This window comes from Stylophora pistillata, chromosome 10 (assembly GCF_964205215.1).
Source record: "Stylophora pistillata chromosome 10, jaStyPist1.2, whole genome shotgun sequence".
Taxonomy (NCBI): Eukaryota; Metazoa; Cnidaria; class Anthozoa; order Scleractinia; family Pocilloporidae; genus Stylophora; species Stylophora pistillata.
Window position 1 is genome coordinate 31,246,716 of NC_142528.1, and position 12,580 is coordinate 31,259,295.

The following is a 12,580-nucleotide window of genomic DNA, read 5'->3' on the forward strand; positions in this document are numbered from 1 at the left end:
ATGATGCAACCTCCATGCGTAAATTTTACGATGAAGTGATAGGTCATGTTCGTTCTGTCTAATCCATAGGTGAAAAGTTTAACTCTGAAACTTTCGTTCCAGTTCTGGTGCCCCTTATAGTGGACAAGCTGCCAAAGGAAGTTGTGGAGAGATGGGAACTGGAGCTCAGCGAGGAAAAGGCTGAGCAGGACTGTGTAAAAGTGAAAACACTGTTTGCTTTCTTGGAACAATTGATAAGAGCTAAAGAGTCTTCCCAGCCTCCTTCTCTTGATTCAAAAACACCAGCAAAGGGAAATCCGGGAAATCGTGAAAAACTTTTCAAGTTTAACACCTCACAAAAATCATCCACCTCTGCATTATGTGCGACAACGCAAGAGAGCAAGTGTGTCATTTGCTACAAAAACCATGGTTGGAAGTCGTGTCTCAGTTTTCTATCATTTCCTGTAAAAGAAAGGTTCAGAAAGGCAACATCTAAAGGCCTGTGTTTCCGATGCCTTGAATCTGGTCATAGAGCTGAAGTGTGCCAGACGCCTCCAGCAAGCACTGCCGAGGAAGACATCAATGTCCTGCATCAGGACTCAGCTCGGCCTCACTTGTAAGAAGTCAAGGTGAAATCAGCCCCTGAATTACCATCCTCGTCGTCAGGTCCTCCTGTGCCATCTTCAGATGTGGCAAACTCTGTTGCAGTGGGCTCAATTGGAAAAGTGATTCTGCAGACTGTGCGAAATTATTAGGAACACTTATGTTGATGACTTTGCTTCAGGGAGAGACAATGTGCAGGAAACGCGGAAATTGCAAAGAAGTACAACTGACCTTATGCAGAAAGCTGCCTTTAATCTGACAAAATGGTCAAGTAATTTGTCTGAGCTTATGTAGGCCAAACCCGAGAGGGACAGAGCAGCTGTTAGTCTTGTGAACCTGGAGAGTAATCTAGCAGAATCACATTCAATCACAAAAGCATTAGGATTAAAGTGGAATACGATAACTGACAGTCTCGTCTTTGCAATTGATGTGAACATTGTTTAGTCGAGATCGAAGACAGTACACTAAGAGAAAGGTGGCGTCTTTAGCAGCAAAGATATTTGATCCGATTGGTCTAGTTGCACCCTTTTCAGTGAGGTCAAAATTGATTCTGCAAAGTTTGTGGACCCAAGGTGTTGGATGGGATGAAGAAGTTCCCGTGGAAGTCTCATTGAAACGGAATCAGTGGGTTCAAGAGCTTTTAGAACTTGAACACCTTCACATTCCAAGATGTTACATTGATTTGCCACTAAGTCAGAATCCTAAAGTGGAGCTACACGCATTTGGTGACGCGTCGGAAGTTGCTTATGCCTCTGTACCTCATCTGAGAGTTGCTCGTGAAGATGGAAAGGCATCTACCAGTCTCGTAATTTCAAAGACCCGAGTGGCTCCTGTGAGGAAGATTACCCTACCACGCTTAGAGTTGATGGCTGCTGTAATTACCGCTAGACTTGGCACCTATGTCAAAGGTGCAATTGATTGTCCCATTAGCCGCATTGTTTGTTGGACAGACAATTCTTCAACTTTACACTGGATCAGAGGAGCAGCCTCACAGTGGAAACCATTTGTTGCCAATCGTGTTATTGAAATTCAGTCGTTGTTGGATCCCGGTGTTTGGAGGTATTGTCCAGGACCACAGAACCCAGCCGATCTACCTACTCGAGGTTTATCTGCAAGTCAGTTTGGAGAGAGTCATTTGTGGTGGAAAGGACCCTCTTGGTTGCAAGAGTCCGAGAAAGATTGGCACGAGGATTTAAGGTCAAAACCTTGCAATGAAATTGTTGATCAAGAGAGGAAGAGTAAAGCTAGTGTCAATTGTATTGTTCAACCCAAGGAGCCATATATTGATTTCACAAGGTTCAGCAAGTATAGTCGCTTGCTCAGAACTGTTGCTTGGATCAAAAGATTTGTTAGCAACTCAAGGGTGAAAGAATACGAAAGAATTGACAGCATCTTAACCGGTTCAGAGATACAGAATGCAAAAGGCATCCTATTATCTTGCCTTCTAATCATCCTGTTGTTAAGTTGCCGAATAATGATGTTTACGGTCGTGAACTACATGCTGCAGTTGAACACACTTTATCAGTTTTGCGACAGAGATTTCGGTTGATCAAGGGACGATTAACTGTCCGTCAGACACTAAGGAACTGTCTACTTTGTCGCCATTACCTTACAAAGCCCTTTGGTCAGCGGATGGCACCACTTCCTGAAGAAAGAATTAAGCCTGCGCCGCCGTTCACTAATGTGGGTCTAGACTTTGCTGGTCTTTTGTATTTGAAAGACAGTGGTGATAAAGTCTACATATGTTTATTTACATGTGCAGTTACCCGTGCGGTACACTTAGAGTTGGTGTGTGATATGACGGCTGAGCGCTTTCTCCTTGCTTTGAGACGCATGATTGCAAGAAAAGGAATGTGTAGCATTAATTGGTCAGATAATGCAAAAACTTTCAAGGCTGCTCAGAAGTAGCTACGGCAATGTTTGGGAGTATTAGAATCAGACCAAACACAGTATGTTTTGTCCGAAAAGAAGATTGAGTGGAAGTTCATCGTGGAGAAGGCCCCGTGGTGGGGTGGATTTTATGAGCGGCTTATAAAGAGTGTCAAGACGCCATTGAAGAAACTATTTGCCTAAGCAGTGTTAGATACCGAGCAGTTAACTATTATTTTGGCTGAAATTGAAGCACAGTTAAACAGTCGTCCTCTTACTTACCTTGGTGCAGACCCTGATGACTACAGTGTGATTACCCCTGCACATATTCTGATTAGCGGAAATCTTCAAGCATGTCCAACTAAAGACACTCGTACATATGATGCACGATCCTCGCAGTAGATAGCGCTATTTAAGCAGTAGCGAAAATCAGACCTGAAAAAAGAAATCAGGCCTGTACGGGATTCGAACCACTGACCTCTGCGATACTAGTGCAGCGCTCTTTTAATTGAGCTAACAAGCCAACTGGGAGCAGGCCGTTAAGTTGATTCGTAATAAACCCGTGAAAGTGATAAATCAGATACAATGAAATATATGAAGTTTATATATTTTTTTCAGGTCTGATTTTCGCTATTGCTTAAATAGCGCTATCTACTGCGAGGATCGTGCATCATATGTATCTAATACCGCAGTTCAAAATATATGAACTTCATATATTTCATTGTATCTAAAGACACTTGTGTTTCAGAACAGACGTCAAGACCCCTCACCAAACGTTTTCAGTATCATCAGAGGCTCATAAATGGATTTTGGAAGCGTTGGCATGCAGCGTATCTGAAATACTTGACACCCCTCAAGAAATGGCATAAGAGTGGTCGTGAAATCCGTAAAGGTGACTTGGTCCTCGTTAGTGAGGATCGCCTAGCTCGGGGTCAGTGGTCACGTGCACGAGTGGAAGACACCATCACAGGCCGCGATGGTCTTGTCCGGTCCGTTACTCTTCGCACCTCATCTGGAAGTGTTACCCGTCGTCCAGTACAATGGCTACACTTATTTGAAGCCTGTGATGCTGACTTAGCTGCTGAACTTAACTGAACTTGATGAGACCTTGTTGAATATTTCAGTTGAACTTTGTTGGCAAGTTACATGTAGTGATGCACTCCCTGCATCGGGCGGAAGGATGTTCCGAACTGAAAATTTATGTTCTGTGTTACTTCATTCTCAGTTTGAGTAAGGCGTTGCGTGTTGAGTAAGTGGACACTGGGTCCGTGCGAGTGGAGACTGTGTGCGAGTTTATGACGTATTGCAAAAACGTAAGCTCGACGTTCGGGTCAAGATGGTCGGAATGAAATGTAATGTCATAGTTTTTCCATGCGTTTAGTGAATAAATCGTTTATTTTGACAAAGTTAATTCAGTCTGCGCCTCAATACCATAAATCCTATAATAAGCCTCACCAGAGGGGTGGGGGGCTTATTTATTCCAGGTACTTTGGGGGGTGGCTTAGAGGGGGGCTTATTAATTTAAAAAGGAAAGACTTAATAAGTATCACTTCTTTTTGAACAAATGAAACACAGAGTCCAAGCAATATTCTTCAGCATACAAACTGATGGCGATGGTTAACCATGTCTCCCACCTAGTGAGTTTTGTGCCCTAAAAAACATTATATTTTGACCTAAGTTATACTAACCTGGGTTATGAGACAAAAGACCGTTGCTATGAAAGAACTTGATAAGGCCCACATCAAAGAAGAGCCATACACTTGAATAAGCCACTTTTGTTACATTAAATATTCAAACTTGGTTCATAGGCTTAGGGGAAAAAACAAAAGATATCACTTGGAGGTTGGAGAATGAATGATTAATTTCTTTTGATTGATTCCTTCTAGCCTGGGAGCCATGTTAGAATTTTAATATATTAAAAGTGGCCTCACCTATTTATTACTGGAAATGGAAGAGAGGCAATGTTTTCCAACCCTGTTTAAATCATTTCCTTTTTCAGGGACAGATCCTCACATTTGGAGGAGGTATGAAAACACAGTCAAGCAGTTTAACGCAAAGTTCCTTAAATTGCTAATTTTGTTTTAAATTGGTTTGTATTGTGGTCATTTTGAAAACATACAGGCTGTAAGGTATTTTTCAGAAATTTCAACTTTGGAGATTAACAGGGAAAGGGCAATTGGGCAAAACCCTATGTTGAATTTTAAACAGTGTTATAATTCAATACTCTCCCAGTGATCAGCTGATATTATTTGATCTCAAGTTTATTTTATGGTTTAGCCTGGAGTATAAAATACAAATCCACGTAGTTAAACACTTTTTTTCTTATACATTGTGCTCTCCAAAACTACCTGGCTTATCTCAATTCCTTAATGATCCTTAGGTTAGTTGTCTCTGATTTTGTAAAAACATTTAGGTTTGTATTTTGTGGTGCCTGTCTCACTTAGGACTGTATGGTCAGAAACTTTACTTGATTTGTTGTGGATCATTTGAAACTGTAAGTAATTTTGCCAAATTTTCTTCCTTTTTTTAGTTTTTGCACCACTGTTGATACTTTCTTAAGCTGAGGAGTAGTTTAGTGCGCCTATCTGGCATAAACCGCAGGGGCTGGGTCCGAGTGGATTCATTAATTCGGCCGAGTGGATTCATTAATATTCATATTAAGGTTAGGGTTAGGGTTATTACGGCTATTATGGTTATTAGGGTTAGGGTTTGGGTTAAATTTTGCGTAGGCGTATAAATGGGGGCTGGGGTTAGGGTTTAGCCTAGGTGTACGAGGGGTTATTAGGGTTAGATTTAATTTCCGTGAGTAGGGTTTAAGGTTGAAAAAGTAACGGTAAAAAAATGTACAAAGATAAGAAAAAAGTCCAAGATGGCGGAGGGATTAACCATGGTTTATTTGCTCACTCCGCATGATATTTGTAAATAGGTAACATAAGCTAGAAAGGCTGTCATCATATCTTTGTATAATTGATGGAAAGTAGAATGTTCTCCCACGTTGGAATCATAGGCTTCAATCTCGTCAAAGTATTTAGTCACTTGTCTGCGTATTTCACAAAGATCTTGCGTGGTAGCTTTTTCTTTTACAATGGCAAATAATTCGTCTCGGACGGCTCCGGCCCACTTGGGATTCTGTTCAATATCTTCATCCAAACAGTTGTTTTTCAGATGACATGGTGTATGAAGTGTTTGTAGAATGTAAGATGAAGTTATACATAAATGTGTTTGAACGTAAATGTCGCTCTGACTAACAAGCTGTCATGATGTGTCTGTACCATTGATGGAAAGTAGATTGTTCTCCAACGTTGGAATCATAGGTTTATGGCAACTTCTGCGCGGTCTGGGTCCGAGTGATTCGGTCGAGTGGGTTCTAAGTAAATATTCATACGGTGTAGGTGCGCGAGGGGAGTTTTAGGGTCTATTTATGCGGCATAGGTGAACGAAGGGATTAGGGTTGTTGGGGTTAGGGCTGTTGGGGAGGTTAGCGTTAGATTTCACGTTGGTTCGTGTATAGGGTTTTTTCGCATCTCATTTTAAAAAATAACGGTTTTCTCAAAACAATGGGAACAAAGAATCCAAGATGGCGGAGGGGTTAACTCCAACACACTGTTTTCGGATACGTAATGTTTATTGTCACACAACACAGGGACAAGAGAATGAACCCTATATTACGTGTTTGGGTATCGCGGGTTAGACAGACTAATTTAACCGACTAAGACTGTGAGCAGAAGTTGTATTTATAAGAGTCACAAAAGGTTTTCTCATGCATGTGGTACAGGTTATTCAGAACGTATGACTTTTACGTTTAAAAAATGTAAGAGATGTACAATCGTAAGACACAGGGATTGACAAGCTGTCAAAGTGTTCGGGTGGACCTTGTCGCTATAAACTCTTGGTCAGTATGATAATGTCTGACTTTTACGATTTCTCCTGTGATTGCTGTCAATGCGAATGGTGAGTACTAAAAGAAGAAGAAATAGAGAGTGAAGCGTTTTGGCAGGACAATTTGAAAATAATAAGAGCACTTTAAAAACCAAAGTGGATAGACGAAATATGAGTGTTTATTATGAATGATACATAGTATCACGCAACTACCCATACCGGTTATAGGAAAACAGAGTATCCACAGTTGAAAACTACAATGAAATGTATGAGAGATGTAGGAAGGAAACACAAATTAAAAGCGTTAAATAAATCATGGTTTAGGGTTTAATTGCATAGGTTATAGGAGCGTGTTTTTTTTTTCATAATTTGAAAAAATAAAAGCCAGCTAAGATGGTGTAAAACAATAAAAATAATGAAACGTAAGATGCTGTTTAATCCTCCCTTAGGGAAAATGATTTCAAGATAAAATAAATAATTAAAAAACGCTCATTTTAGAATAAAAGGAATAAAACTGTCGTGACCAGGATTCGAACCTGGGCTATTTCGGTCACTCACTCACACGACCACACCCCTAACTCTCACCCTAGACCCAATTCCCTAACCCACTTATTCCCATATTAAAATGAAAATAAAACCCTAACAGTCAAACATCAGAGTGAGACAAACAATGGAAACAATAAAACGCAAGATGGTGACTCATACTTCCAATGGTAAAAGTGATTTCAAGATGTCATTAGCGTTCGTATTGTGTAAAAAAATCGAGAATAAAAGAGGTTTGTTTCCGCCTAAACCCTATGATGAGATGTGAATAATTCATCCTACTCCAAGAAAATGAAAATAATTCGAATTGTGATCACATGAGTATTCAAAATTCTCTAAAAATGAACAATGGGTCGTTCGAAGTATAAACATGCGATAGCTTTTTTCTCAATAAAATGTTTACTTTAGTTGAAATCTTAAAAATAAACTGTAACGCGTGAGTGTGATCACTAGCAGTGACGAAAATGTTTTAAATTCTATACAAAATTCCGCAAGTGAAGAAAATAACAACGATACATCGACGCAATTCAATGACAATGATTCCAGGAGAAATAATTAGATTTGCCGTTTAAAAAAATTACCAGGAAAAAAATCGAACAAAAAGGGTATTCAAAAACGCAGCACCATGCTCATGAACATTCCCATTTCTCGGGAAAAATGTACCATAGAGCATACAAACCGGGAAAAATACTAAATGCCAGCAGGCGTTGTAACTGTCTCATTATTATCTGTCCATCAAATTTTAATCAAGTCATAGCATCCTTACATGTTTTTCGGATCAAAGTCAATGACCTGTCTGTCCAAATTGTTGCCGAGTCATGACTTGTGTCAATCAAGGATAGACCAATGGAAATCTAGCAATGGGTGTATAAGAGTGGCCATGAGTCGGAATGGTATGATCATACGTGGGACCAAAGTGATGATGAAGAAAGTTCGATTTCATCCAATCAGACAAGTGGTGTATCTCACTGAAACTCATCCCTACATGGAAGTCAAAGAGAAGATAAGCACAATCAAACGGTTCCTGAATACTCCGTTTAAACACAAAATAAAAGCGGTAAAAGAGAGGCAACATAGCAAGTACCTATATACAAGCACGTTGCACACAAAATTTCGACATCTATATGTGATAAAGCGATTGGAAGAATTACAAGGAGCATAATCCAAAGACTTATTTAACTCATATGATATGGACTTGCTTTACATGTGACGAAACATGACTAAAACGTGGACACATTGCCACGGTCGCTACGCGACCGCATTCCGGACGCACGCGCAGGAGCAGGAAGGAGGAAGAGAAGGAAAGAGTGTACATAGAATGACCACTGTAATAAACTGTTTTAAACTGTCTTAATCCCTGTGTCCTACGATTGTACATCTCTTACATTTTTAAACGTAAAAGTCATACGTCCTGAACAACCTGTACCACATGCATGTGAAAACCTTTTGGGACTCTTATAAATACAACTTCTGCTCACAGTCTTAGTCGGTTAGATTAGTCTGTCTAACCCGCGATACCCAAACACGTAATATAGGGTCCATTCTCTTTTCCCTGTGTTGTGTGACAATAAACATTACGTATGCGAAAACAGTTTGTTGGAGTTAACCCCTCCGCCATCTTGGATTCTTTTTTTCCCATTGTTTTGAGAAAACCGTTATTTTTTAAAATGAGATGCGAAAAAACCCTACACATGAACCAACGTGAAATCTAACGCTAACCTACGGTGGCCCAGAAGGGACAACGCTTCTACTTGAAAATGTAGTGTCGTTCTGTAAAAATGTAGCTGTTCTTTCTAGAATTAAACAGCTTTCCTTAGAATTCTGCAATCGTTCCTTGTATATCTGCGATCCTTCCTTAGAAATATAGCTGTTCTTTGGAAACAGTCACGAGATTCTTGCGTAGAAATCTAGCCCTGCCGTAGTATAAGCCGTCGCTGTTCCGTAGAAATGTAGCTCTTCCGTAGAACTCTTTGCCTCCTCCGTGTAGAACTTCAGCGCTTCCGTAGAAATGGAACGCTTCCGTAGAGAGTTCAAACCTGTGCGCGCGCATTAACATGGGTGGCCACTGGGCATTAGTGCCTGGCTGTAACTCGTTGATCGCCATTTTGCAAACGTTGCGATGTTTATATGTCAAGTTTGTGAGACGAAAGTGCAAGAGGGTGGAAAGTATTGCTATAACTGTGGGGCTGGAGTGGAATCGTTTCAGGATGGTAAATCTAAATCTAACTTTATCCCTTTGGATCATCACTGTGAACGGAATTTCAATATTGCAATTTTGACAGTAGCTTTGTGATCTTTGTAGACCCCGAAAGGGAGATTATTGAATGCTATTTCCATCTCGGGTACAAGTATGATGTGATCATCAATTTTTTGAGAAGTAAGCATGATATATGCTTGAGTGTACGGACACTTAAACGGAGGCTTGTGAAATACAAATTATCGAGAAATGAGACTTGGAGAAGTGAGGAAGAAGTAAAGGACATAGTCAAGGAGGAAATGCAAGGGTCTGGTTGCCTGTCGGGTTACAGGAAAATGTGGCATTTGCTTAAAATAAAGTACAGTATTCACGTCCCACGTAACATGGCTGCACAAATCTTGCATGATCTTGATCCTGAGGCTAGTAGTTTGAGAAAGAAAAAGAAGCTCAAACGACGGCACTGTCTATCGCATGGGCCAAATCAATGCTGGCACATCGATGGTAAGTTTAGTAATATTAGTAGGAAGTGATAAGAGCATGAATGAACTGCATAGAACAAAGTAGTGTTTGTCTCTACTCAAGGCAAGCAATTGATTGCATTTTTTCTGTTTCATATTGCAATGATGTGTTTCTCAGCCCTTCTTCCATAACTTTGATTTGATTACTTTCAGAGGAAAGTGGGTATTTTTTTACTGCATCTCTAGTGCTACACTTTTAGGGTAGAGGGTCTGGGAGCTTATTATTTATTATTTTTAGAAAGGTCCTTCGTGAAGCAGATCCTTATCATCAAGACCTTTGCTATAATCATTATTATATGTTGAGGGAGGAAGGGATAGTTTTATGGTAATGTGTGAAGTTATTTTGCAGTGTTGGAATAAGGCATATCTGAACACTTCTACAGGTTACGACAAGCTGAAACCATTTGGATTTCCAATTAATGCAGGTGTGGATGGGTACAGCAGAAAGGTTCTATGGGTGGAGTTAGAAAGGTCAAACAATCTCCCTGAAATTACTGCAAGGTATTACCCAGAATGTGTTAAGGAACATGGTTTCTGCCCCTTACAAACCAGGACAGATTGTGGTACTGAAAATGACATTATAGCTGCCATGCAGTGTTACTTTCTATCGGAAGACAATACACCACACTCTGGGAAGTCTGCCCATATCTATGGAACATCAACCAGCAATCAAAGAGTAGAGAACTGGTGGTCTCATTATTGGATGTCCTCTTCAAGTTGGTGGATGAAGTTTTTGAAAGACCTGGTAGATAGTGGGCAGGTTGATATTTCAAATGAAATCCATAAAGAATGTCTGTGGTTTTGTTTTCATGGTATTTTGCAGCAAGAACTAGATAAGATGAGACTATACTGGAATACACATTACATTAGACCATCTAGGAATGACACAGTTGGAGGGGTTCCTGATGTGTTATCTCAACTACCTGAAGAATTAGGTGCTTTTGACTGCTCTTTACCTGTTTCCAGAGACAAAATTTTAGAAATGGAAAGTAAATGTGCCTATGAAGAAGAAGAGAATGTCTTTCAGCAATATTGTCATTATGTGATGGAAGAAGAGGGGCTTCAGTATCCTTCAAACCACGAAGAAGTACTTTGTTTATTTTTTCAACTCATAAATATTGCTGATTAATATTAAAACTATTTATTATGATCAATAAACTTTTGAGAAAAAATTGAAATACATTTTTCTTAAAGTACTGGCAGTATTCATAATGATTGTGATACAAAAATTTGAATATTCTCTGTCTTTGTTTCTCCTTGTAACAATTAACCATATCATTAACTACAGAACTATTGCATTAAAAATGTTGCACTTTGTCTGTGAATACTGTACTTTATTTTAAGAAAATGCCACATTTTCCTGTAACCCGATAGGCAACCAGACCCTTGCATTTCCTCCTTGACTATGTTCTTTATTTCTTTCTCACTTTTCCAATCTTTACTTCTTTCTCACTTCTCCAAGTCTCATTTCTTGATAATTTGTATTTCACGAGCCTCCGTTTAAGTGTTCGTACATTCAATCATATATCATGCTTACTTCTCAAAAAATTGATGATCACATCATACTTGTACCCGAGATGGAAATAGCGTTCAATAATCTCGTCTACAAAAATCACAAAACTACTGTCAAAATTGCAATATTGAAATTCCGTTCACAGCAATGATCCAAAGGGATAAAGTTAAATTTAGATCTACCATCCTGAAAAGATTCCACTCCGGCCCCACAGTTATAGCAATACTTTCGACCCTCTTGCACTTTCGTTTCACAAACTTGACATATAAACATCGCAACGTTTGCAAAATGGCGAGCAACAAATTACAGCCAGGCGCTAATGCCCAGTGCCTACCCACGGTAATACTTGCGCACAGGTTTGAACTTTCCACGGAAGCGTTCCATTTCTACGGAAGGGCTGAAGCTCTATACGGAAGAGGCAAAGAGTTCTACGGAAGAGCTGCATTTCTACGGAACAGCGACGGCTTATACTACGGCAGGGCTAGATTTCTACGCAAGAATCTCGTGACTGTTTCCATAGAACAGCTATATTTTTAAGGAACGGTCGCAGTTATACAAGGAACGATGGCAGAATTCTAAGGAAAGATGTTTAATTCTAAAAAGAACAGTTACATTTTTACAGAACGACACTACATTTTCAAGTAGAAGCGTTGTGCCTTCTGGGCCATCGTACTAACCTCCCCAACAGCCCTAACCCCAACAACCCTAATTCCTTCGTTCACCTACACCGCATGAATAAACCCTAAAACCCCCCTCGCGCACCTACGCCGTATGTATATTTAATTAGAACCCACTCGACCGAATCACTCGGACCCAGACCGCGGGGAAGTTGCCATAAACCTGTGATTCCAACGTGGGAGAACAATCTACTTTCCATCGATGGTATAGAGACATCATGACAGCTTGTCAATCAGAGCGACATTTACGTTCAAACACATTTATGTATAACTTCATCTTACATTCTACAAACACTTCATACACCATGTCATCTGAAAAACAACTTTGTGGACGAAGATATTAAACAGAATGCCAAGTGGGCCGGAGCCATCCGAGACGAACTATTTGCCATTGTAAAAGAAAAAGCTACCACGCAAGATCTTTGTGAAATACGCAGACAAGTGACTAAATACATTGACGAGATTGAAACCTATGATTCCAACGTGGGAGAACATTCTCCTTTCCATCAATTATACAAAGATATGATGACAGCCTTTCTAGCTTATGTTACCTATTTACAAATATCATACAGAGTGAACAAATGAACCATGGTTAATCCCTCCGCCATCTTGGACTTTTTTGTTATCTTTGTACATTTTTCTACAGTTACTTTTTAAACCTTAAGCCCTATTCAGGAAAATTAACCTTAACCCTTATATCTCCTCGTACACCTATGCCAAACCCTAACCCTAACCCCCATTTATACGCCTACGCAGCGCTTTTTAATCTTGTAGAAAAGGCGCTATATAAATGGATTATTAT

The 12,580-nt window shown here is 39.9% G+C and overlaps 1 protein-coding gene and 1 long non-coding RNA gene across 2 annotated transcripts; one reads left to right on the plus strand and one right to left on the minus strand.

Moving 5' to 3' along the window:
- Positions 1-9,126: 9,126 nt before the first annotated feature.
- On the plus strand, positions 9,127-10,425 carry LOC148722705 (uncharacterized; the record flags this gene model as incomplete). Its single annotated transcript, XM_088737069.1, has 3 exons — positions 9,127-9,571; positions 9,972-10,304; positions 10,412-10,425. Coding segments are annotated over 3 exons (792 nt in total), but the record flags the coding sequence as incomplete, so codon positions are not given.
- Positions 10,426-10,713: 288 nt separating this feature from the next.
- LOC148722706 (uncharacterized) lies at positions 10,714-11,400 on the minus strand. Its single transcript, XR_015992681.1, has 2 exons — positions 11,284-11,400; positions 10,714-11,191 (listed from the first exon to the last, which is right to left on the minus strand). It is a non-coding gene; the product is annotated as an uncharacterized LOC148722706 (long non-coding RNA).
- Positions 11,401-12,580: the final 1,180 nt, after the last annotated feature.